This window comes from Xyrauchen texanus, chromosome 46 (assembly GCF_025860055.1).
Source record: "Xyrauchen texanus isolate HMW12.3.18 chromosome 46, RBS_HiC_50CHRs, whole genome shotgun sequence".
In the NCBI taxonomy this organism is placed as follows: domain Eukaryota; kingdom Metazoa; phylum Chordata; class Actinopteri; order Cypriniformes; family Catostomidae; genus Xyrauchen; species Xyrauchen texanus.
The window spans coordinates 24,786,583-24,810,664 of NC_068321.1; the positions used below are offsets into that span (position 1 = coordinate 24,786,583).

At 35.5% G+C, this 24,082-nt stretch overlaps 1 protein-coding gene across 2 annotated transcripts in view; it reads right to left on the reverse strand.

The window, feature by feature from the left end:
• The window catches only part of eps8l2 (EPS8 like 2), a 52,389-nt gene that overhangs the window by 13,175 nt on the left and 15,132 nt on the right, over positions 1-24,082 (reverse strand). The window contains exons 2-5 of one of the 2 annotated variants that reach the window (XM_052119433.1): positions 20,096-20,152; positions 17,758-17,804; positions 5,369-5,433; positions 2,177-2,338 (exon numbers count right to left, since the gene is read on the reverse strand). In XM_052119433.1, coding sequence (XP_051975393.1) covers positions 2,177-2,338; positions 5,369-5,433; positions 17,758-17,804; positions 20,096-20,130 — 309 coding nt within the window. In that variant the 5' untranslated portion in view covers positions 20,131-20,152. Of the gene's footprint in view, positions 1-2,176; positions 2,339-5,368; positions 5,434-5,800; positions 5,832-17,757; positions 17,805-20,095; positions 20,153-24,082 lie in introns of those variants that run through there. The other variant, XM_052119434.1, reaches the window with a different exon arrangement.

The following is a 24,082-nucleotide window of genomic DNA, read 5'->3' on the forward strand; positions in this document are numbered from 1 at the left end:
AAGGATAGTTCACCCAAATATGGAAATGTTGTCATTGTTTACTCATCCTTATATAAGACTTGCACACAAAATGAGCTGTTGAGCAGAATGTTAGGAACTGACACCTTCATTCACCGTTCACTCTTGTGTAGGTTTGGTATGTCATGATGACAGGAATTACATTTTTGGGTGAACTATCCCTTTAAGTTTCAACCAATGGGTGCCTACTTGCATTCAGGTCAGGCTCCAGTATGGACTTTCACACTGCATTAGATTCCCAATTCTCAAGATCATATTAGCCCCATTTTATCATTGTTACATTGGCTACCTGTTAAATTTCATATGATTTTTTTAATTCTGTAATCTACTTACAAAGCTTTGAATGGTCTAGCTCTGCAGTACTTAAGTGACCTTCTACCACACTATATTCCATCACGTTCAATTTGATCGCAAAATTCTGGTCTGTTAATAGTTCCTAGAATATCAAAATCCACAAAAGGAGGTAGATCCTTTACCTATTTTGCTCCTAAACTATGGAATAGTCTCCCTTACACTGTTCTAGATGCAGACACACTCACTCAGTTTAAGTCTAGACTACAGACTCATTTATTTAGCAAGGCATACACCTAATTTATCCATCAACCCACAATTAGGCTGCTTTATTTAGGTCTGCTGGAGCCAGAAACAGTCATTTATTTATGCAATAAAATGAATAGCATTTTTGCTGATATTATGCTATTTGTTTCCCTGTCTCAACCTCGGGACTCCTATCCTGAGGTCACCAGAACCGGCTGGTCCAGCTCTATTCCTGCTTCGTGTCAGACTCCGAGGCTACATGTCTCTGAATGATGACGACTAATAGCAGCCGGTGCTAGCCAAACATCACTTCAGTCTATTACGATGGACTTCAGAGGATGGACTGATGCCAACTCCAACCATAAGACAAGGGATACTTCATATGCCACTGCCTGAACCTTGGACTTAGGACAGACCTCACCACAAATACTGTCCAGATTGAACTGCACCTCACTGATCTCTGCCTGCATCACGTCGGTCTAATGATGGACTACACTCTTGAAATGGAATATATAGACTATCAATTAATTCCCAACAAAACAGTTCATCAGCCAACTAACAAAGACAAATGCATCTATGTGAACTTCTGCAGTTATTCTAGATTATACATTTAGATTTATATTTATTCTAATTATTATTTAATTGCTTATTTTTAAACACTATTCGCAATCGTATTTTATCAAACTACACAATGATGACTCTAAGACATTATAGATATTACATTTTTATCTTCTGTTAATGCATAATCTTCTGTAAAGCTGCTTTGAAACAATGTGTGTTGTGAAAGGCCCTATACAAATAAAAATGACTTGACAAATGACTTGACAATAGATAAAAGTTTTTGTCTCGTTAAATATTTTGTTTCAGAAGTACGGGACATTTCTGGGTTTGCGAATGCCGTTTCACATCGATTATAATGTCCTTAAAAATGAATGCTACTCTAGTCTGGAAACACATAAACAAACCTGATTGGAAAAAAGATGTGTGATCGATGAACCGAGGAACATTAATTCAATAAAAAGAGATAAACTTCTTTGCCAAATTTGATATACAAACCATTTATTCAATTTGAGTAATGCAATGATTCACACATATGGAACTCTCCCCATCCAGTTATTCCGGCAGATCAGAATGCATTAATCATCTGGGTCAAAGCAGGCTTTGTTATTTGGACAAAGGTGTGGAACATGCATATGTATGTCACTCATGTTTTCACAATCTGTGGTGCATTTTAGCTCTCTATGGAATTGGAAAATGTACCAATCTGCTAAGAAACATGTGTGAACTTGAGGGGAACTGACGTCTTACAATCACTCAAAATTATCTTGAGTATCAAGAAATCACAATAATTGTGTGGCAAGACTCTTTTTGAACTTCTAAACGTTTCGTGCCGATCGCAATGCAGTACCAACTATACACAAACGTGAAAAAGTCTAATTCATCAGACAGCCCACAAAAGTGGTGGACTGATTACTCGAGTAGACAAAACGACTAATAAGTCTGTCCTTTATCAACAAAAATGGCTGGAAAAGTGAAGTTAGTTCTAAAAATAAAAAGCATGCATCATTTGTTTGCAGATGAGACTTTGGTTTGATATTTTGTTTATCTCGTGCGCACTCACCTTGGTCTCACAGTCGAGCAGTTTGATGGATTTGTCCGTCACCTGCAGCAGCATATCCTGCGTCCAGATTTTGTCTTTGGAGTCGAGCAGGATTAGTTTCTTAATGGCATCGTCCACCGTCGCGATGGATTCTGTCTTATCCATGATGAATGTGGAGAGATGCTGCAAACACACAAATACTTCACTAAGAGTTAACTGCGCCTTGTAAAAGCACCTTTTTATGTGCCTGTCTGCACCCGGTTTACTAAAGGCATTATGCAGATCAGGCAAGGTATTTTAAATACTTTTTAAAGACACGGAGCTCAGTGTGCATGCTTAAACTAAATTGCAGGTGGTCAGGAAATAAGATGCAGGTCTAGGAGTTAATATTGAGATTATCGAGATATTTTTCTGTGGTGGAAACTAAGATGTCAAAGCAGGCCATTGTATGGTAAATTGCCCTATAGGACAGCACACAAATGTTCTCATTTTCTGAAACACACCTTTGTATTTTCTCCATTGTTTTTTTGTATATAGAGACAAAGATGTTGCAACTCTGTACCAACATCTTAAATGAATGATTGTCATTTTAAAACAATGAGTAATCCAGGCACACACCTCCCTATAATATTTTTATATCCACTTCAGTCCTTGTGTGTTTATGTGTGTGTGTGTGTGTGTGTGTGTGTGTGTGTGTGTGTGTGTGTGTGTGTGTGTGTATTGGTTAGTGTCATAACACACACAATACTATGTGTCAAAGAGTGATCCCCAATACAAATTTACACGCATCAAAGAGACATATTATTTAGAGCATCATGCATGATTCATAAGCAGATTAAGATGTGACAGATTGTATAAAGGTAGGTGATCTCAGCATGGGCGCTGTGGATTAAACGCATAATCCAACCACAAACACGTTTATTGACACGTCTGATCAGAGTTCAATCTCATGAAACCTGCCAAAACATGTTTTTTTTATTTTTGCATTTTGAAAATTAAGCACATTTTTAGGGTCATTAAGATTCTCATAATATTTAAGCATAATTCATAAACATCTAATTATCATTACTGTAATGTGAAATGATTATGATATATTACTTGTGTGTACATAATGGTACTCTTTGTTGTACATTTATGCTGATCTACACCCAAAAATGTTGTATTAAAGTATTTATGAAAAATACTGTAAGAAATAAATAAGAATCTAATGAGAATCACTATTGAGAATAATTAGAGAAACTAATTTACTGAAAAACTCAAAAGTAAAACATTTGGATGCAATTGTTATGAATAAAATCTTACTGGTCCTACTAAAATAGGCTTTCTTAATGAAATTATATATATATACATACAGTATACACACAGGGTTGGGAGGGTTACTTTAATAAAGTATTTCGCTATAGATTACAGAATACATATACATAATTTGCAATATATTACGTTAGATTACTCTTAAATACTTTTGATGTTTTTCAGCACTGCCAGATATTTTCACTTGTTTTGACTATAAAGTAAAAATACATTCTCTGAAAAAAAGCTTAAATATCTAATGCAGTTTTGCTACTCAAGTAAATTGATCTTGTTTTTTATATTTTTTCCAGAAAGACAATATTTAAATTCTCATTACGAATAAATTTTTTGCAGTACATATTTGCTCTAATATCAAAGGTTTTGCCAGAGAAATGGTAAGATGCTCTAAAGGGAATTTTCTTAACATAATTCATTATAAAATATAATCACGCCTGGTAACAGCTGCATGTAAAGGCAAGAAATAGCATTTTGGCTTAGCATAAAGCTAAATGCTCACATGACAATTTACACAAAGTTAACTATTTCTGCTGCTCCAAACTTCAAAACCCCACAGAGTGAACACAACCACGTCCTTTTCTGATCGTTTGTGGATTGTGTTCATAGAATGAGACAGAAAATATATTATTTGAAGCTTTCTAGAAGTTTTAAATCAACAAAACTGATCTCCCTAACCTTTTAACCTAAAGGTTTAACCTAAACCTAACCGATAGTGTCAGAAGAAGCAAATGTGAGATGAAAAACACAATCACATCATTTTCTGGTGCTTCTATGACGCTTTCGGCTCACGTGTCGACTTACTATCAGTCGAGCTACCGCACAATTTCATCACACTTAAGCAAGCTTGTCAATGTAGTTGGGTATGTAATGCAAATGTTAAAATATGTAATTTGCTATAGTGAAAGGGTTTAGATGTCATAAGATGAGGAACAGGGCGCAAAGAAAGTGTTTATAAATGTGCAGTTTTACTTGTGATTTGTGTGAAAGTGAATAAAAGCCATTGTTGTTGTAGCGCCTCTAGTGTTCATTTCGCCTTGCCAAAACCAGGATGGGTTCTTGAATTGCTATATGGATCTTCGGAGATTAATATAAAGCTGATATAAGGTTCTTCAGATAAGAAATGTGGTTTCTGGGTTCCTTAAAACACATTGCTGAACCAAAAAAAACATTGAAAGCCATAACATAATTATTAATGTTTAAAGGGACCCCCAATAAGATCATAGGGACTTGGGGGTTGGCGCTTTTTTTATCTGGGCTGATTAAAGCAAAAATGCATTAAAAATGCAAATAAATTAAATTAAATTTATTTGGTATTATCAAGTCTTACATGCATGGCACACATGGCATTAGGCCATGACCTAGAGTCGGTGTAAGTATTCGAGACCTGATACAACTGCAGCTGGCGTGAGTGTATTATCAATTTGATGTATGCAAGAGTATGAGAGAGCGAGATAAGAGACAATATAGTCTTTACAATAAGTGAAATGTGATAGTCAGAAAAAGAGGGAGGAAAATTATGGATCTAGATTAGACTCGAGTCAAGAGTGGATCAAAGTGCTGTCAGATTTGAAGCTAATGTAGAAATGACATACTTTCACGTGCCTAAATAAGTTCTGTTTGGGTTGCAATGAGTAAACGTTTATTTCTCCATTCAGAAGGACCATTGAGCTAATACAGGTTGTAGCACACAGATTGTGTTATCTCAGTTAAATAACCATTCCAATGGAGTCGCTGGCAAACTCCTGCCTTGATAAATCTCTGCTGTGATCAAGTGACCTGATTGCTTTATTACAATATCAAGTCATCAGATGAATCATGTTAAATATTAAACCACATGCATGCCAGTAAGAATCAGCTAATCAGAGAGCGATGAAAAATAATTTAAAGACTTCTGCATCAACTTACCTGAACATGGTACTGTGACGTCTCTTGCATGATGACATTTGAGTTTGAGTATTTCTTGCGTTGTTCTGAGAAACAAAACAAAAAACAAATTGTAAATGGCGTGGGAAAGAAACATGAACACACAGGACGCACTTACAGAGCTCAAACGTTTTAACGTTCCTAAGGCCACGTCCACAAGAACACGTTTTCGTTGGAAAATGTACTGATTACATAGTTTGGAGACTTCCGAAAACGCTCTCCATTAACGTGTACTTTGGAAAACAATGACATAAGGAAACTGAAAACTGAGTTTAGTGGATGTGGTCTGAGTTATGTCATTATATCCAAGCGTCCATATTTTCACGAAGAAGATATAAAATTAAGTCTTACATTGAACGTGTAGACAAACATTACAAACAAACAGACACAAACAACAGATTCACACGCACTAACCTGAGTAGTGCCACATTTTGGCGTTAGAGGACAGGCTAGGTCACTTGAGAGAAAAGTTTCATGCATACAAACAGAAGAAAACATGAAATACCAGTCAACGTAAACATTATAAATATCAAAAACAAACAACGCTTCAATACAGGTAGCAAAAGGCAGCACTAAACAAGCCAGTTCAATGTGGTTTAAGATTCAAAGTCTAAAGAGAATCCATGATTTTACAACCTTAAACTTGCTACTTCAGTGGTAAAAACTCTTTGTCTTACCCTTCAAACCGAAGAGGAATTAAAGTCTTGTCTATACATCTGTGTTAAAAACCTCCATGGTCTCTCTCAGCAGCAACGCTGCGCACTGACGGACTTGCAAACAGGAAATGTTCTGACAGGCTGGAATTGTGATTCACCTGTCACTTTTATCTGAGGTCAAAGATCAAACTGTGTTACACTCACTAAAAGCCTTCTTCCCCCATCTGTGACTTCAATATCATATAACTGTGTGTTTTACAACAGCACTATAAATCAGTTTTGTGTTGCATGTTTCAGAAAACCATCGACTTCACACAGTGGCGGATTTTGACATCTAAGCCATCTTGTGGAGCCATCTTGTGGGGGCCCACCCCCCTCCCGGTCAACAACTTTGGGGGCGTGTTGATGCGGGTTTCGCCCTGGACGCCAAACAAGCTAGAACCACTACTGACTTCGCTTTAGCTGAGACAAAACAACTCAACGTATTTGTTTTTCACCCAGATTTTATTGCTCAGAGGTTTCTCTTTCATACCTCAAGAGATTTCATTATGTTTCATCGTAAGTATCGACTTTGTCTTTAAGATGTTTCTCCTAAAATTCCTTAATAAGACAGTTGTTGACATACAGTAAGAGTATTGAGTGTTCATATAATAAACTTTAAATCGCAGACTTCGGTATCTTGGCGAATCGGAGTATAGTTTCAGATGTTGTTGAGATCTCCTGAAACTCTAGAAAAGGTCTGAGAAGCCTTTGCTCTTCGTTTAATCTTCTTGCTGTCTAGGAGAAATAATTTAAACATTAAATAGATCTAATTTGTGATGTTTAGCCCCTCAGAGTCACCTATAAGCTATAAAAGTAGTTTTACAGCCATATTAAGTTGAGTTCAAGGGTAAACGGCTTTATCAAAGGCGATTCTCTCTAGGAAACATTTTTTTTTGCATTTAAGTATGTTTACAGTTTTCTGGTTATGGCTCGGCCATGAGAATACTGATAACAAGGTCACAATGTTATGTTTAAAAAGGTTGCATAAGCAGTAATGCAATGGATGAATGGAATGTTGTCATGGTGATGATGAATCCATGGGAATCGTAAGGAATTTAATGATTCTGGCTCCTTAATGGTTCCATTTATATTTGGAAATAGATATTTGGCAATTACCAAATAATGAGATGTTTTGATATTTTTATCAGAACAAATTTTTGCAAAGGTGTTTACACAGAGTAATTAAGATATTTTATACACAGTAACAATTCTTGGGTCATTTCAGGTCGTGAAATGATCATGACTAGCTGTTCTAAAAGCTGTTCACTAAAAAGAATCTGCTGATAAGTGTCATTCATTCAGGATATAGCTCTATATGATTTGCTGTGAAGATTCAACAGGACCGACTCATGAGTCATTCATTCGTGAATCGGACTACACTGGTCACACTGTATGTTTGTCAATGTGGATTCAAAAGATTTGACTCAAGAAGCATTCATTTGGGAATCGGACTACACTGGTCACTCTGTATGTTTTTTGCTGTAGATTCAAAAGAACCGACTCAAGAATCATTAGTTTGTGAATCGGACTACACTGGTCACACTGTATGTTTGTCAATGTAGATTCAAAAGATTTGACTCAAGAAGCATTCATTTGGGAATCAGACTACACTGGTCACACTGTATGTTTTTCAATGTAGATTCAAAAGAACCGACTCAAGAATCATTAGTTTGTGAATCGGACTACACTGGTCACACTGTATGTTTTTCAATGTAGATTCAAAAGAACCGACTCAAGAATCATTCGTTTGGGAATCGGACTACACTGGTCACGCTGTTTGTTTTTTGCTGTAGATTCAAAAGAACCGACTCAAGAATCATTTGTTTGGGAATCAGACTACACTGGTCACTCTGTATGTTTTTTGCTGTAGATTCAAAAGAACCGACTCAAGAATCATTCGTTTGGGAATCGGACTACACTGGTCACTCTGTATGTTTTTTGCTGTAGATTCAAAAGAACCGACTCAAGAATCATTTGTTTGGGAATCGGACTACACTGGTCACACTGTATGTTTTTTTATGTAGATTCAAAAGAACCGACTCAAGAATCATTAGTTTGTGAATCGGACTACACTGGTCACACTGTATGTTTTTTTATGTAGATTCAAAAGAACCGACTCAAGAATCATTCATTTGGGAATCAGACTACACTGGTCACACTGTATGTTTTTTGCTGTAGATTCAAAAGAACCGACTCAAGAATCATTCATTTGGGAATCAGACTACACTGGTCACACTGTATGTTTTTCAATGTAGATTCAAAAGAACCGACTCAAGAATCATTCATTTGGGAATCAGACTACACTGGTCACTCTGTATGTTTTTTTATGTAGATTCAAAAGAACCGACTCAAGAATCATTCATTTGGGAATCAGACTACACTGGTCACACTGTATGTTTTTCAATGTAGATTCAAAAGAACCGACTCAAGAATCATTCGTTTGGGAATCTGACTACACTGGTCACTCTGTATGTTTTTTGCTGTAGATTCAAAAGAACCGACTCAAGAATCATTAGTTTGTGAATCGGACTACACTGGTCACACTGTATGTTTTTTTATGTAGATTCAAAAGAACCGACTCAACAATCATTCATTTGGGAATCGGACTACACTGGTCACACTGTATGTTTTTCAATGTAGATTCAAAAGAACCAACTCAAGAATCATTCATTTGGGAATCTGACTACACTGGTCACGCTGTATGTTTTTCAATATAGATTCAAAAGAACCAACTCAAGAATCATTCATTTGGGAATCAGACTACACTGGTCACACTGTATGTTTTTCAATGTAGATTCAAAAGAACTGACTAAAGAATCATTCATTTGGGAATCAGACTACACTGGTCACACTGTATGTTTTTCAATGTAGATTCAAAAGAACTGACTAAAGAATCATTCATTTGGGAATCAGACTACACTGGTCACACTGTATGTTTTTCAATATAGATTCAAAAGAACCAACTCAAGAATCATTCATTTGGGAATCAGACTACACTGGTCACACTGTATGTTTTTCAATGTAGATTCAAAAGAACTGACTAAAGAATCATTCATTTGGGAATCAGACTACACTGGTCACACTGTATGTTTTTCAATGTAGATTCAAAAGAACCGACTCAAGAATCATTCATTTGGGAATCTGACTACACTGGTCACGCTGTATGTTTTTTGCTGTAGATTCAAAAGAACCAACTCAAGAATCATTCATTTGGGAATCTGACTACACTGGTCACGCTGTATGTTTTTCAATATAGATTCAAAAGAACCAACTCAAGAATCATTCGTTTGGGATAGCAGCAGTGTTGCAGTGCCCTTGATGAGTAGTATTTTATTACTGTGTAGAATTCTATGCTCTGTATCAAAACTCCAATATTATCATATAATGTGATAGCTGTTGAGTGTACAAGTGAACACAATAAAACACAATAAAACCACTCTGACATAAATCAAAGCAAGGGTCAACTATAAAATGAAGCTAGATTTTAAAAGTTGAATAGTGTTCTTATGTCATGATAGGGCAGGTTGTTACCTATTTTTGGCAATACTAAGACAGGTTTTTATCTGCCAAAAAAGCCCACTAAACTCAAATTTAATTCAGAGACAGAGGGAGATAGAGAGATAGGGGATCATCACCCTGTTGGAGTCTCTCAAGTTAAGTGACCAGAGCTAATCATTACCTCTAAATGAGCACATGTTCTTATCAGCTGCTTTACGGGATCAGATATCAGCGTTACATTCTCCAACACCCCCATCATCCCTGCTCATCCTCCAATTAGCTATCTCTCTCTCTCTCTCTCTCTCTCTCTTTGTTACAGTCTATCTCTCTATGCCTGTCTCTATCTCACCAGGAAGTCTTCTTCACACTCTTTTCCTCTCTTCCTGTTGGATGGAGGGAGATCTAACAGAAGCGTGGGGCATTCGCTCCGTGGGTGTCTTTGTGAAAGTCGAGCTGTGCACATGAGTTATTCATGCCTGACATTTACTCCAAACGCTTCGCAACATGTCGACAGCTCGCAACGAGAGAGAGCTTAACATTTCACGAGTCGAACTCCACCCTCACACCACAGAGAGCGATTTCAGGTCAACAATGATGATTCATAAATTCATACTTCACCTGATTTAAAGTGATAGTTCACACAAAAATTTAAATTCTTACAGTTCTGAGCCCAGTCCTGAATATTCACTGACCCTAGAACCGCCCCTGCTTTCATTGTGTGGAAAAAAGATCCAGTCAAAGTGAATTATGACTGAGGTATTCATTCAGACTAACGTCTTTTAGTCGTACAAGTTCGATTTGCAACCCTCTATAATGCAAATCACTCGCATCTGCAACCAAATCTCACACTATGTGACTAAAAATGTCTATGATTAGCCACTGCCTTGTATATGTTCAGATTTCACTCACATGTGATTGAGTAGTATAGTAGAGAGGTTATTAGCACAAAGGTGTTGTGTGAGTAATGAGATTGAAAGTTTGGTTTAACTCGTTCTGTGTGTCCAAAGATGAGATTCATGGATCCATATGTTATTGCATAATGTATCTGTATTTTACAGTCAGTTGTTGATTAAAAACAACACAAAAATAGACGTTTAATTCTAATCACACATGGATGGGCTAACGAAACCATGCATGTCTTCTCTCATTATACGCGCTTACAGGCTGATGCCGTTAGTCTTAAAAAGACACTATTGATTAAGTACATGTTCTATATATCAATGTTAATACATGTAAATAGTTCAAACTTCCAAAGTACTTCCGGTCACACCTGTGATGTCATAAGGACGAGTAAATGATGAGAGAATTTTCATTTTTGGGTGCGCTATCCCTTTAATTAATGGAATTTTCTAAAGCTAAAATGAGACCAGTTTGATGAAAAGCTAATTTGTAAAATTAATATTTTCGAATTGTACCTAGAAGGGTTGCCTAGAAGGTTCCTTTATAATTAAGAGCATTAGCTGAGAGATCATTTCTTTTATACGTAAGCAAAATGGACATTATGTACAGAAATGTACCAAATGAATATGAACCGAATCGAGAGCTTGTGAATCTGCCTGTATCAACACCCAGCCCTACACCCTACCCTAAACCTTAAACCTTAACCTAAACAGTAGAGTCGAAAAAAGAAAATGTGAGATGTAAAACACAACCATTTCATTTTGTGGTGCTTCTATGACACCTTCGACTCACATGTTGACTCACGTGCTCGCTATTTGATCACACTAAAGCTTGTAGTTGATTATATAATACAAAGGCTATAGTAAAAGTGTTTATGATGTCATAAGACATGATTGTATGATGGCAAAAAATATGCATTCATGAACTGATAAACCAATTTTTATGAAAGTGAATGAAAGTAATTGTTGTTGTAGCGGTTCTTGTGTTCATTTCACCAGGAAACTGCCGCAATACGTACAACAAGTAACGTGAAAAATCATTTTGCAATAATGTATGTACAGTAACGCGATTCTGAGACCAAGTCGACAAAGTATTCGTGACACATATGTCTACCCTGACAGTGAATGGCATAATGTGTAAAAAAAAAAAAAAGTCATCTGCACTGCGAAGAACAACACCAAATTGTAATATGTAACTTTTAAAAGACAACATTCAAGTCCTCTGTAAGCCTCTGGCCCCCGAGCACACGTTCACACACATGACGTCATGTAAACCGTTGTCCTAAAGTGACTGCTGGGGTTCAAGTAACGCTATCTGTCTCTCCCTCTCTTTGTCTCTCTCTCTCTCTGCACAAGTGTCTTAAAACTGACATTTATTCTCTCGCTAATTATAAAAATCTACATATGTTACCATATTAAGCATTAGAAATTGTATCTTTCAGTGTCATTTACAGGGCTAACTGTTTTAACTTTTATTCACCAGTTATTTACTCACTCTTATTTGCTGTCTTTCATCCTTTAGATTCAGCATTTAAAATGCACTATCATATTTCAGCCAAACTCTGGTTTCTTTTGTGACAACACCTGTCTGACAACCCCCTTCCAGGTACAAGCATCAGCTGTTGTGATGTTTCCATGCCAACTAGCTACGGTGTCCCTTCTGTTCCACCGATCTTTTATTATTTTAACATGCTCATTGCTCTGTCCTTTGAGTTTCACAATACCATTCCAACATGTGCAGTAAATATTTGCAATCAAAAACTAACCGAAACCCGAGTGGAAATTTGTGTCGGCATGCAAAGAGAGTGACGTATACTTGCCCACTCGCCACTAGCAAATTCCCAACCAATCAGAGTATCCAAAGAGAAGGGGAAATTACAGAAGGTGATAAAAAAACAAAAACGTAAGAAAACAACTGCAAAGAGTAAATGAACGTTTTACATTGCTGTTTTGAGTCGAGCAGATGAAATGCATGTGATCCGAGCAGATCTTCGTTGTCTTAAGCGAGTGAATCCTAACGGACAATCTCTCTCTCTTTTATCAGATGCCGGTGTGATAAGTGAGTGGGTTTTGAAGCACCTCGGATTTGCATGGTCTGTCTGAAAGCATGAATTGAGTGATAGTTGGGAGAGTTTTTTGCATGTGCTGGTTTGCAGAGGGCCAATGGCAAAGGAAGTTTAATAGGAGGACAGAAAACCAAACCACAAGAACAGATTTAAAGGCACGGCTTAATGCATCTGTGCAAATAGAAATGTGAAACTTTCCAAAAGCATCAGGTTTGACTGAATGACAGTGTGTGTGTGTGTGTGTGTGTGTGTGTGTGTGTGTGGTGTGTAATGAGGACTTTTTTTTTAGGTTACAAACTGGTAATTACAAGGGTATTATTCTACAAATGTGGTTTATGAGGACATTTCTAGTGTCCCCATAATTCAAATCGCTTAAATATAAGCATACTAAATTATGTTTTTTGGAAAATGTAAAAATGTAGAATTAGGTTAGATCTAGGGGATACAATCTATAGTTCGTACAGTATAGAAATCATTATGTCAATGGAAAGTCCTCATAAGGATAGCTGCAACAGCGCGTGCGCATGTGCGTGCGTGTGTGCGTGTTCCCTTGGCAGGGAAGTGTACCGACCCGTGGGTCGCTGGCAGAGTGCAGAACACACAAAAACATGTTGTGTCTATGATGCAAGACTCACAATGTGCACAAATGCACACACACATAAGGAACATGTAAGGGTCATATTTCACCCCAAAATCAGAAGATAAAGATAAGAAATGACACTTTGCATTAAAAAAATTAAGCCTATTTTAAGGACTATAAAGACATTTGGAATTGTGTAATTTTTTATGTCAGTAAGCATGTTTTCCCTCTCAATTCTCATTACTGTAATGCAAAAATATAAATATTTTTCGAATTAATGTAAATAAAAATAGTGATATATAAACAGTAATGTATTTGTGCAACATGGCACTATTTGTTTTACTGCCTTAAATGTATGTAATGCTGATTTAAATAAATACATTTTTATTGTATTTATTATTATTATTAAATCCAATAATAATAATACTTTGAATTATTATTGGTGTTATTATTGTTATTAATATTAAGTATAAATATTGTAATGTATAAAAAATTATAATAATAATTATTATTATTTTCATATGTTATTTATAATAATATTTTTATTAAAAATAATAAGTAATTATTTTTAACATTATTTATTATTTTTATTTAATTTTAAATTATTTGATAAATGTATAGCTCTATACTCTTACTGTATTTCAAAATGATTTGTATTTTGTATTTATTTAAGTGGCTGTCTATTTAACGCATTAATTCACCGTGCGATTAATTATATAAAAAATAACAGGTTTAAAAATGATCGCAACTAATCACGTCCCTGGACTGAATATGGAATATTCTTACTATCGGAGCAATTTCAGCTTGAAGTACCACCTGTTTTCTCCAGGGGGCAGTAAGCAAAACATCTGCTGTATAGGCAACGTGCAGCTTATACAGAGAACAACCCGCACTTACTGACAGCAGACAGCTCGAGATGAGAACACGTTCTTGTGTTCTAACAAAGCTTTATGGAACGCAAATCCGGACACAGGAATCATAACACATGTTTTTCTAAGTTGCACATTTATGAATTGACGCAACCAAAGTGTGACGCTCCAAAAGCGTCCATCTGACGCAGGTGTGCAATGACACTTCTTTAGAAAATACATATAATAAATCTTGGACTGATTGACGAATTCAGTTGCAAAAATGGATTACTGTGAACTGCAGGACAATGAATGGCTTAACTTCAATAATATGAAGAAAAAAAAATCTAAAGCCAATTTCGTATTGTCTTATCAATGCTTTACTCGTCTGACACAATAATATAATGCATTATCGGAATTATAATTTTATAGAATATATGTTTATTCATAATTATTTAAATATAACTATATATAATTATTTAATCATTACTGAATTGTTGTTATTTTAGGGGCTTTCTCAGCAAATATTTATCAATGCAATTAATTAATCGGCATACCATGTAATTAATTCGATTGGCAGCCCTAGTCATTTTAGGTGAAACAAATTTGCTACATAACCTAAAAGCATGAATGAGCAACCTCTGAACAATGCAAATGTCTTATGGGTACAGTAATGATGTCTTGAAGTAAAAAGGATTAATGGTCCTAAAAAAGGCTTCATTTTCTTTGTGCAAAATATAATTTCATATTTTTTCTTTATGTGTTGAGGTGAAATATGATCTAGACTACTTTTTAGAGATTTACACAGACATCTTTAGGCCATGTTATGTTAACACGCTCCAACAACTCATCGATCATCTGTCAAAATGAACTACCTCTCTTTCTTATTACAGGTTTTATTACATTAAGCCATGAATCAAAGGTCCTTTTAGGGTTTGAGCTTCAGGTAAACAATAAAAGTAATTTCAGGACAGAAGTAAATAACTCTCTGTCTTGTTCTGCATTTTACACTCTCTTACTTTCATTCTCAGTTTTATTTCAAAGTGTCTTTTATGTACATGTCAAAACAGGTTGAGCAGTACATGCCCCCTTTTCCAGACACACCCGGCCGGGCACAGAGGCACACTGTGAGTAAATTTAGGCCTAGACACACACCCTTGAGGCACACATGTAGTAGCTATGACTACAGCAGTAGGATAAACACCCTGCTTCATAAAACCATGGGTTCATTCGAAGTCAAGTTGATATGTTTGCAGTGAATTCACTCAAATTAAGCGTCCATTTATGCAAAATGAAATTAAGCCATTTAATAATATTTCTGGTTCTAAAATCCAATTGGATGAGCCGTGTTTGAAGACATTGTGAAACTGACAATATATTAGTACTGCAACTAAACAATAAAATCAATAATTTAAATGATTAACAACTTTTATATATATATATATATATATATATATATATATATATATATATATATATATATATATATTTACATTTACATTTATGCATTTGGCAGACGCTTTTATCCAAAGCGACTTACAGTGCAATTATTACAGGGACAATCCCCGAGCAACCGGGAGTTAAGTGCCTTGCTCAAGGACACAATGGTGGTGGCCGTGGGGTTCGAACCAGCAACCTTCTGATTAACAGCCCTGTGCTTTAGCCACTACGCCACCACCACTCCACTGTGTGTATACACCACTGTGTGTATATATATATATATATATATATATATATATATATATATATATATATATATATATATATATATATATATATATATATATATATATATATATATATATATATATATATATATATCACACACATACACACACTAAATGCAATATACAATGTAACATTTAGATTTAAAACCTTTTTGTAGACAAAGTGTTTTTTTTTCCAATAAATTCATTAGCATAAAATTGGCCTTTTTTATCATCTGATTAATCAAAGAAATAATAGAATATTAATAGATTATCAAAATAATCCTTAATTGCAATTAGAGGTCGAATAATAGTGGATTTTGCCGTTACCGATAACTAAGTTGGTGGGAAAGGCAGATCACCGATTAATCTGTAAATATTTTCTCAAATTTATTTATAAAATGTAAAAAATATTCTTATTCTTTCTTTATTCTGGTGGACAAATACAAAGAGTCAAAAATTAATAAAATCCAAGATGCAGTTTCTTGTTCAACCAAAGTCCTAATAAAAATCCTAAATAATTAGAAAAAATTAAGATTTGATACATTTTAAGTATAAACAAGCCAGAGACAAGACACAACAGGGACTCTTATTTTGAAATTACAAAATGATGGAAAAACTATCGGCAACTATTTTAGCCGATAGTTCCAAAAAACAACTATCGGCACCAATTAATCAGTAAAAGAGACATATCGGTCTACCTCAACTAATTACTTTTAAGTGCATTACTTGCGCTAAGGTAATATGTATTATACGTTTAAAATATGAATTCAATATGTCTGTTAGCGTTTCTGTGACAGCTGAAGGGTGTGCAAAAATGAATGAGGTTGAAATATAGACGTTTTGAATTTGAGCAGAAAACCAAAAACTTTTCTAGGAAAAGTGATTTAGAAAGTAACTTAAAAGTAAAATAAATAGAAAAGTGATTTCTTTTCAGATGAAGTAATCAGTAAAGTAATCAGATAATTTTTTAGAGAAGTAATGAGTAATTTGTAGTGGATTACTTATTTTGAGGAACTTACCGAACACTGGTTGCAACTAGAGATAGACTGATATATCAGTTTTACTGATTAATCGGTGCCGATAGTTGCTTTTTGGAACAACCGGTTAACGGCAACTATCGGCAGATTTGTCATCATTCAGTCACTTCAAAATAAGAGCCCCCCCATGTGTTTTAGGATTGTTTATACTTAAAAGTCCCACATTATGTATCAAATCTTAATTTTGCCTAGTTATTTTTTAGGATTTTGGTTTGATTTGGTTTGGTATTTTTATTCATTTTGGACTCTTTGTCTTTGCGGGCAATAATAAAGAAAGAATACGATTTTGTTTTTACATTCTATAAATAAATTTGGAAAAACTATCGGTTGATTAATCGGTTATCAGCGTTTCCCACCACCTTAGTTATCGGTATCAGCAAAATCCACCATCGGTCGACCTTTTAGTAGTAATCTGTAATCAGTAATTCAGTGTAATCTGATTACACTGATTATTGCTTTAACTAAAAGGTAATTAGATTACAGTAACAAATGACTTTGTCAATAATGAAGTCTATGTTAACGATTTATATAATAATAAGTCACTCAAGGACATTCAAGGATTGTTCCACAATTAAGAGAGCTTTAGGACCTTCATGTTGTGCCCAACAACATCCCCTCAACTGTGGTAAAATCACAGTAACACAAAGCCTCCCGTGACTTATTACTTAAAGGTTGTTTTCGTTTTACAAACGGTAGTTTGTTTTCTCACCCTTTCTCATGCAATCTCATTACTGTGAGGTCAGAGATATCCTGGCACACTCATTTGATTGGCAAATCCCTGATTGTTATGGTTTAGCTGAATCACAGCACTAATAGATCAGCCTCTTTCCACTGTGAGTGTGTGTGTGATACTCATGCAAATGTCCTACTGTATAAAAAGTGGATTTACATATTGTACAGTGACGTGTTGACTGGCATTTCAAAAACAGAGAGCAGACAGGCACAGAAAACAGGACGTGATGTCAGAGAGGAAGTAAGAACTGTACAGTCACACACATTGGACACACAAGCACACAATAAAATACAGTTCACTTACCGAAGAGGGCCTTGGCACTGATCTTGCTGTCCGATCTGGCCACCCCACTGCAGAGAGAAGCAGAGGAGGATGAGGACGATGGAGGAAGATATCTACTCTTCATTATTCAAACTATAAACCTGTAATATTCTACTCGGCTAAAGCTTACTGGCCTGCGCTAATTTTGACAACAGACTGGATGAGATTTCAGGAAAGATCTACAGGTTCTGAGAGGAGTGAGGGAAGGGTGTAGGAAACAGAGAGAGAGAGAGAGAAAGCGACAGAGAACGTTTGTTTTCAACAGGGCAGGAAAGGCAAACATTCCTGAACAGTGCTGCCCTGTTAACTAAGAAAACTAATGTATGTACACACACACACAATCACACAAAAATCACTAACTACGGGATGTTTGGCTAGGTGCGTGTCTGTGGGGAAAAAATATATCGAAATTAGAATCTGAATAAAGCCAAAATTAATTTTAGTTTTCGACATAATATGCTGAATATGGGAAAAGTGGGACAGTTTTAGATATTTTTCTTTTCTTGACACTTTAAATTATGATCCAAATGACACATAACCTAACATTAAACCTTTGAAGAAAGCTTAGGATGTCTTCTACCTTAGACAAAAGTTCAAATTAAGAAATATTCAATACAGGGAACGTAGAACCTTTGAAGATCCTCTTTTGACCAAATCCCAGATGGGGCCCACTTGGTAAAGTGGGACAGAGGAAAAAAAATTCCCTAGAAGAAAATTCTGTTTGAAATTAATGTGTATATTTTCTTCTACACTTTCACATCATAACATTAAGTTAACGTTTACTTGTTTATAAGCTTAACTAGATTTACCTCAAATTTCTGTCTTTTTCTTTACCATTGCTTTTCCCACCGGGGGTCATGAAATGAGTTCTGCCACACCAATCATCAATTGTAGGGATAGTTGACCCCAAAATTAAAACTCTTATCATTTACTCACCCTCATGCCAACCCAGATGTGTATGACTTTCTTTCTTCTGCTCAACACAAATGAAGATTTTTTTGAAGAATATTTCAGCTCTGTAGGTCCATACAATGCAAGTGAATGGTGACCAGAACTGTGAAGCTCTAAAAAGTACATAAAGGCAGCATAAAAGTCATCCATAAGTCTCCATGTCTTCTGATGTGATTTAATAAGTTTTGGGTGAGAACAGACCAAAATGAAGCTCCTTTTTCACTGTACATCTTGCAATTACAGTCTACAGGAACGATCATGATTTCAAGCTCGATTACACTTACTAGTACAGTTCACACAGTGTTCTGGGAAATATAATCGAGCTTGAAATCCTGATTGCCAAGGAGACTGCTGATGTCATGATTTATAGTAAAAAAGGACTTTGATTTGTTTCCACACCTATCATATCACTTCTGAAGACATGGATTAAACCACTGGAGTCTTATGGATTACTTTTATGCTGCCTTTATGTGCTTTCTGGAGCTTCAAAGTTTTGGCCCCTATTGACTTGCATTGTATGAACCTACAGATCTGAAATATCCTTCTAAAAATCTTCATTTGTTTTCATCTGAAGTGAGTCATACACATCTGAGATGGAATGAGGGTGAGTAAATGATCAGAGGACTTTTTGGGGGTGAACTATCGCTTTAATTGCATACTCCCTAAAGATTAGTTTAGTAATGATTTATAATCATTAAATGAAATAAATATGGATACAATGTGGATCAAGACAAAAACGAAACAAAATTGTAATGACAAATTGAATATAAAATTGAAATAAAAACTAAATAAAAAATCCCAAACTATAATAACACTGGTGGAAACAAACCTCAGTCCTCATTACCAGATAATTATTGATAACTAAAACTATTAAGAAAATGAAAACAAGCAGTGAAAAATTACTTTTGTTAGCTAAAATAATATTTTTTGTTAACTACAATAATGAAAACTATTCCAAAAATTAAATCATGTAGTGAAAAAATATATTTATTATCTAAAATAATAATTTTTGTTGGATAAAGTAATAATAAAAACAGGAAAGAAATTGAAACTGAAATTATAAATGTGCACTCAAATATGAATAAAATCTATATAAAATATATATGAACAATTAAATCTAATTAGTAGACATAAATGTATTATTATTTCGTAACTATCATGACTATCAAACACGGCAACAGTTCAATTCATTTGAAGAAATAACTTAAAGCAAGATTTTCTTTAACTGTTGCTCTGCTGTTCAGTTGACCAGAATGAGAAAAGTGATCATAGAAGCAAACAGCTTATGCAAAAGTGCATGAATGCAACACATTTTGGGACAAAATGACCTTGCTTCATGAACTTGCTGTGTTTCGGGCCTCAGACTTACTTGCTCAGTTTCATTGGGGTTCCCAAAGCATTCATGTTTTACGACATCCACCTATGACTGAGAGAGAGAGAGAGAGAAAGAAATACAGGCCATTAACACCTAACTCCACAGCAGGAAATTAGATGCATGGCACATCAATTCCAATAAAACCACATATCATTGTAAGTGTGTATTTTGTACTGTAATATATCCTTTTACTACCTATCAAGGCCTCAGTTTTACTCATATAAACCTCCTGCAGGGTGTGTCCAGCCAAAATGAATTCTACTTGCAGGCACTAATTACCTTTAAAATTCATAATTTGAGGTGGTTATGTTGATCCCAGACTGACGTCATCACTTTTGCTTTATTAACTTGCCACAAGTTGCCAGCTTACATTGTTTAAATCTCTCTCTAAACACCACGCTATTTTTCCACCCCTCCACCATTCTCTGTTTGTTTCTTTCTCTCTCTTCAGGCCACAGTGAATAATTCATCTCTGCGTGTGACTCCGGAGGCACATGACTCCTTTAAAGAACCGCGAATCCATCAAACAGAGCGTGCACTTACAGTCTGCAACCTGGCTGCATTTCACTCAACTGTTGCGATTGACTTGAAAATGAAAGCCTTGTATGATTTAAATAAGTATAAACTCTCAGGTGTAAGTTTCCAAAGGGAGAGAGTGTTTTTTATTAAACAGTGCATGTTTTATTAGAATGGTCCGATTAATTTCCAAAGTAAGGGACTTGAAGTAACTATGATTTTGGGATGAGTAGAATCATTTTTTGTCCTAATCAAAATTTTGAAAGATTGAGCTTAACTTGAATTGAACCCAGAACATTCCTTTAACCTCGTGTGACCCCGCATCCACATACGTGGACATTACGTTTTGGCTTCGCTATACGCAACACATAATTTAAATGAATAAAAACTGACTGAATACTGTTCACAAGACTCTAGACTGTCATTTAAGGGTTAAACATCTGGTGTACCGAGTCTTGTGACACAACAGCATGACGTTGATTTCCGTGAAGCTCTTCTAAGGGTGCAGAGCTAACAAAAGTGCCTCTGGTACTAAGTTTTAATTAAGTTTTTTCAATTCAAATTATTTGGGTGTGAAGAGTAGAGTCTCTTGTTTCATTTGATATGCTGCTTTAAAAAATCCATAAATTTTTTGAGCATCAGCGCGCTGACAAACATGATGTCCACATGCATGGATTCTGGGACATTATTCCCTCAAAAGTTGAAAAAACATGTTATTTTGAATAACTTGCAACATTAAAGTTGCTGTAAGCAATTTTAGCATTATGAAGCTTTCATGTGACTGTGCCGTTGTATTAGCCACACCCCCTCATTCCAAAACCACGCCCTCCAAAGATAATTGGATAGATTCCTGTGGCTGTCAAATTCAACAGTGGCGCAAAAGCGCCCTCAACTGACAAACATCATGAATCATAGCCTCAATGATCCGCTTCAAATGAGAACAAGCAAAATGAATGACAGGTGAAAAGCGTCAACGTCCGTGGTCCATGGACACATTTTTGATTGTTGTTTACAAAGTCTACAGCTGTCACAGAGACCGTGAGATATTCATTAACATTAATAAATGCATTCCTATATTCACTGTGCATTATCACTTTGAGAATAAATGGGTTCATCCAAAAGCTGAAAATTTTGCTTTCAGATGGAGTTTATATGGAGTTAGGATGAATACTAAGGTGCATTTCAAACTGTTCTGAGATCAATGCAGACAGACAGCACACTGGAGGTTAATTAATTCACTAAATAGGGAGCAAGGGAGCATCCTATAACTCTCTATGCAGTTAAGTGTGTTCACTCCTAAAATCTGATCAAAAGTTCAGATTCAGGCTGCAGATGATGTTTGGATCACTCAACAGGTTTGACAAACATGGAACAATGATAAACAGTACATAGATTCACAATTTATAATGGATCATTTTATTTTAACATGGTTGACTGTGATTGGATGATGCTGGTCATTACTTTGAATCTAAATTAATTATGCTAATTTATGATGTAATGTCTGTAACATCTCAAAAACTTGAATAACCAACACTCCTGGAAACATAATAAACAATTTGGTAAAAAACAAATCTGACTTTCTATAGCAATTATTATAGGTATTATAAAAATATTCTATAGGTACTATTACTTAGTCCCGCCGTACACATATGGGGACATACATTTTTCGGACAACTATTTGTTCCTTTCTTTGCTTGTTTATTTGGTATGTTGTGAAAAATCATTATGCTTAAAAATATGTTATTAAACTTCATCAAACGCCTCACTAAGCCTGTATAACACTGTAATGGTGGTGTGATGAATCGCACTGCTGTTTTGTTTGTAAAAGCTCTCCAGTCTGCTGTCCCGTAAAGATGCTGGACCAGACAACAGCCAGCTGGCAGACCAGCCTGAAACAAGACCTGCCTCTAACACAGATATTTTTCAATTGGTGGATTAATTACACACAAACATCTCCCTGGCCCAACACTAAACTGATGAAAGATGCTCTCTAGATGACTAGACAGTGCTTATAACTGTACGCAAATAAAACACTACGCCACAATGAAACAATCTGTACCAAAGAAAACATTGTTTGTATACAAGCAGAACCTTATTTGCATGTAAGTGACATTTTAGCAACTGTTCAGTGGTGTGCAACACTGATATGAGGGACTCCTGGAATATAGATCGAATAGATATATCAATGTGTCTATAAACAAGGCATGGATTACAGGAAAGGTTTGGGAGGGTCTTACACCCCTAATTAAGCATTTTCATTTGTAAATATTGTATAAGGGATGTTTTAGTGCTGCTAATGACTACTTTGAATCAATTAATTAATTAAGCACTTAATATTCGGTAGAGGATGTTTGGTTAACTGCGCAAAATTGGTTTACGAGAGAAGATCTCAAGAGACTGCGCAGCTGAAAATTAGCGTCACAGTAGCGGTTTTAACCACCACTCAATCACACAGATATGCGCGAACAGATGACTAAGGGGTCGTTCTAGAGACAGGTCTACAAACCTGTCTCAGTTACACCAGTTCTGTTTGGAGGAATGGGACAACATTCCAGCAACTTTTGGTGAGAAGCTTGTGGAAGGATACCCAAAACATTTGAACCAAGTAAACAATTTAAAGGTAATGCTACCAAATATTAACAAAGTATAAGTAAACTTCTGACCCACTGGGAAAGTGATGGAAATAAAAGCTGAAATAAATCATTCTCTCTACTATTATTCAGACATTTCACATTCTTATAATAAAGTAGTGATCCGAACTGACCTAAGACAGGGAATGTTTTTACGATTAAATATCAGGAATTGTGAAAAACTGAGTTTAAATATATTTGGCTAAGATTTATGTAAACTTCTGACTTCAACTGTACTTGGCAACAACAGCTGATATAATTAATTTAAACTTATGATTTAAAATACATTTTATGTGATTTTAAGCAACATTTTTCGAAACAGGGCCCTGGGTTGGTCGGTTCCTTGGGGCCACAGAAATCATAAACCCACCCCTGCTTAGTCACACAGCATATGCTGTATACAGTGTCCATACATTACAGAACAATTTATATAAACAACATCAGCTGTGTGAGTTTGAAGAGTACTTTAGAATAGAGGAAACACAGATATGAAAATGAACACGTACACCATGATAGTATGATCATAATGGTATAACCATAAAATCTTAAAGTCACTTTCATCACGAGATGTGGATCAACATAAAGGAACTTTGCACTCTTGATAGAAAAATTTACCTACCATTACTTTGAAAATCTATGAGGAAGGTCTGTCAGACGTGGATGAGATGATGCCAACCTGAGCATATCATACAGATAATGAATGATGAAACTAACTGAACAAATGAAACTCATTTGATGAAGAGTAACTGGTTTTAACATCTTCAAACCCTATAAATGTCTCTGAAATTGGTCTAAGAAGTATGCTGGTATTAAATTGAGGACATGTGTTTGTATA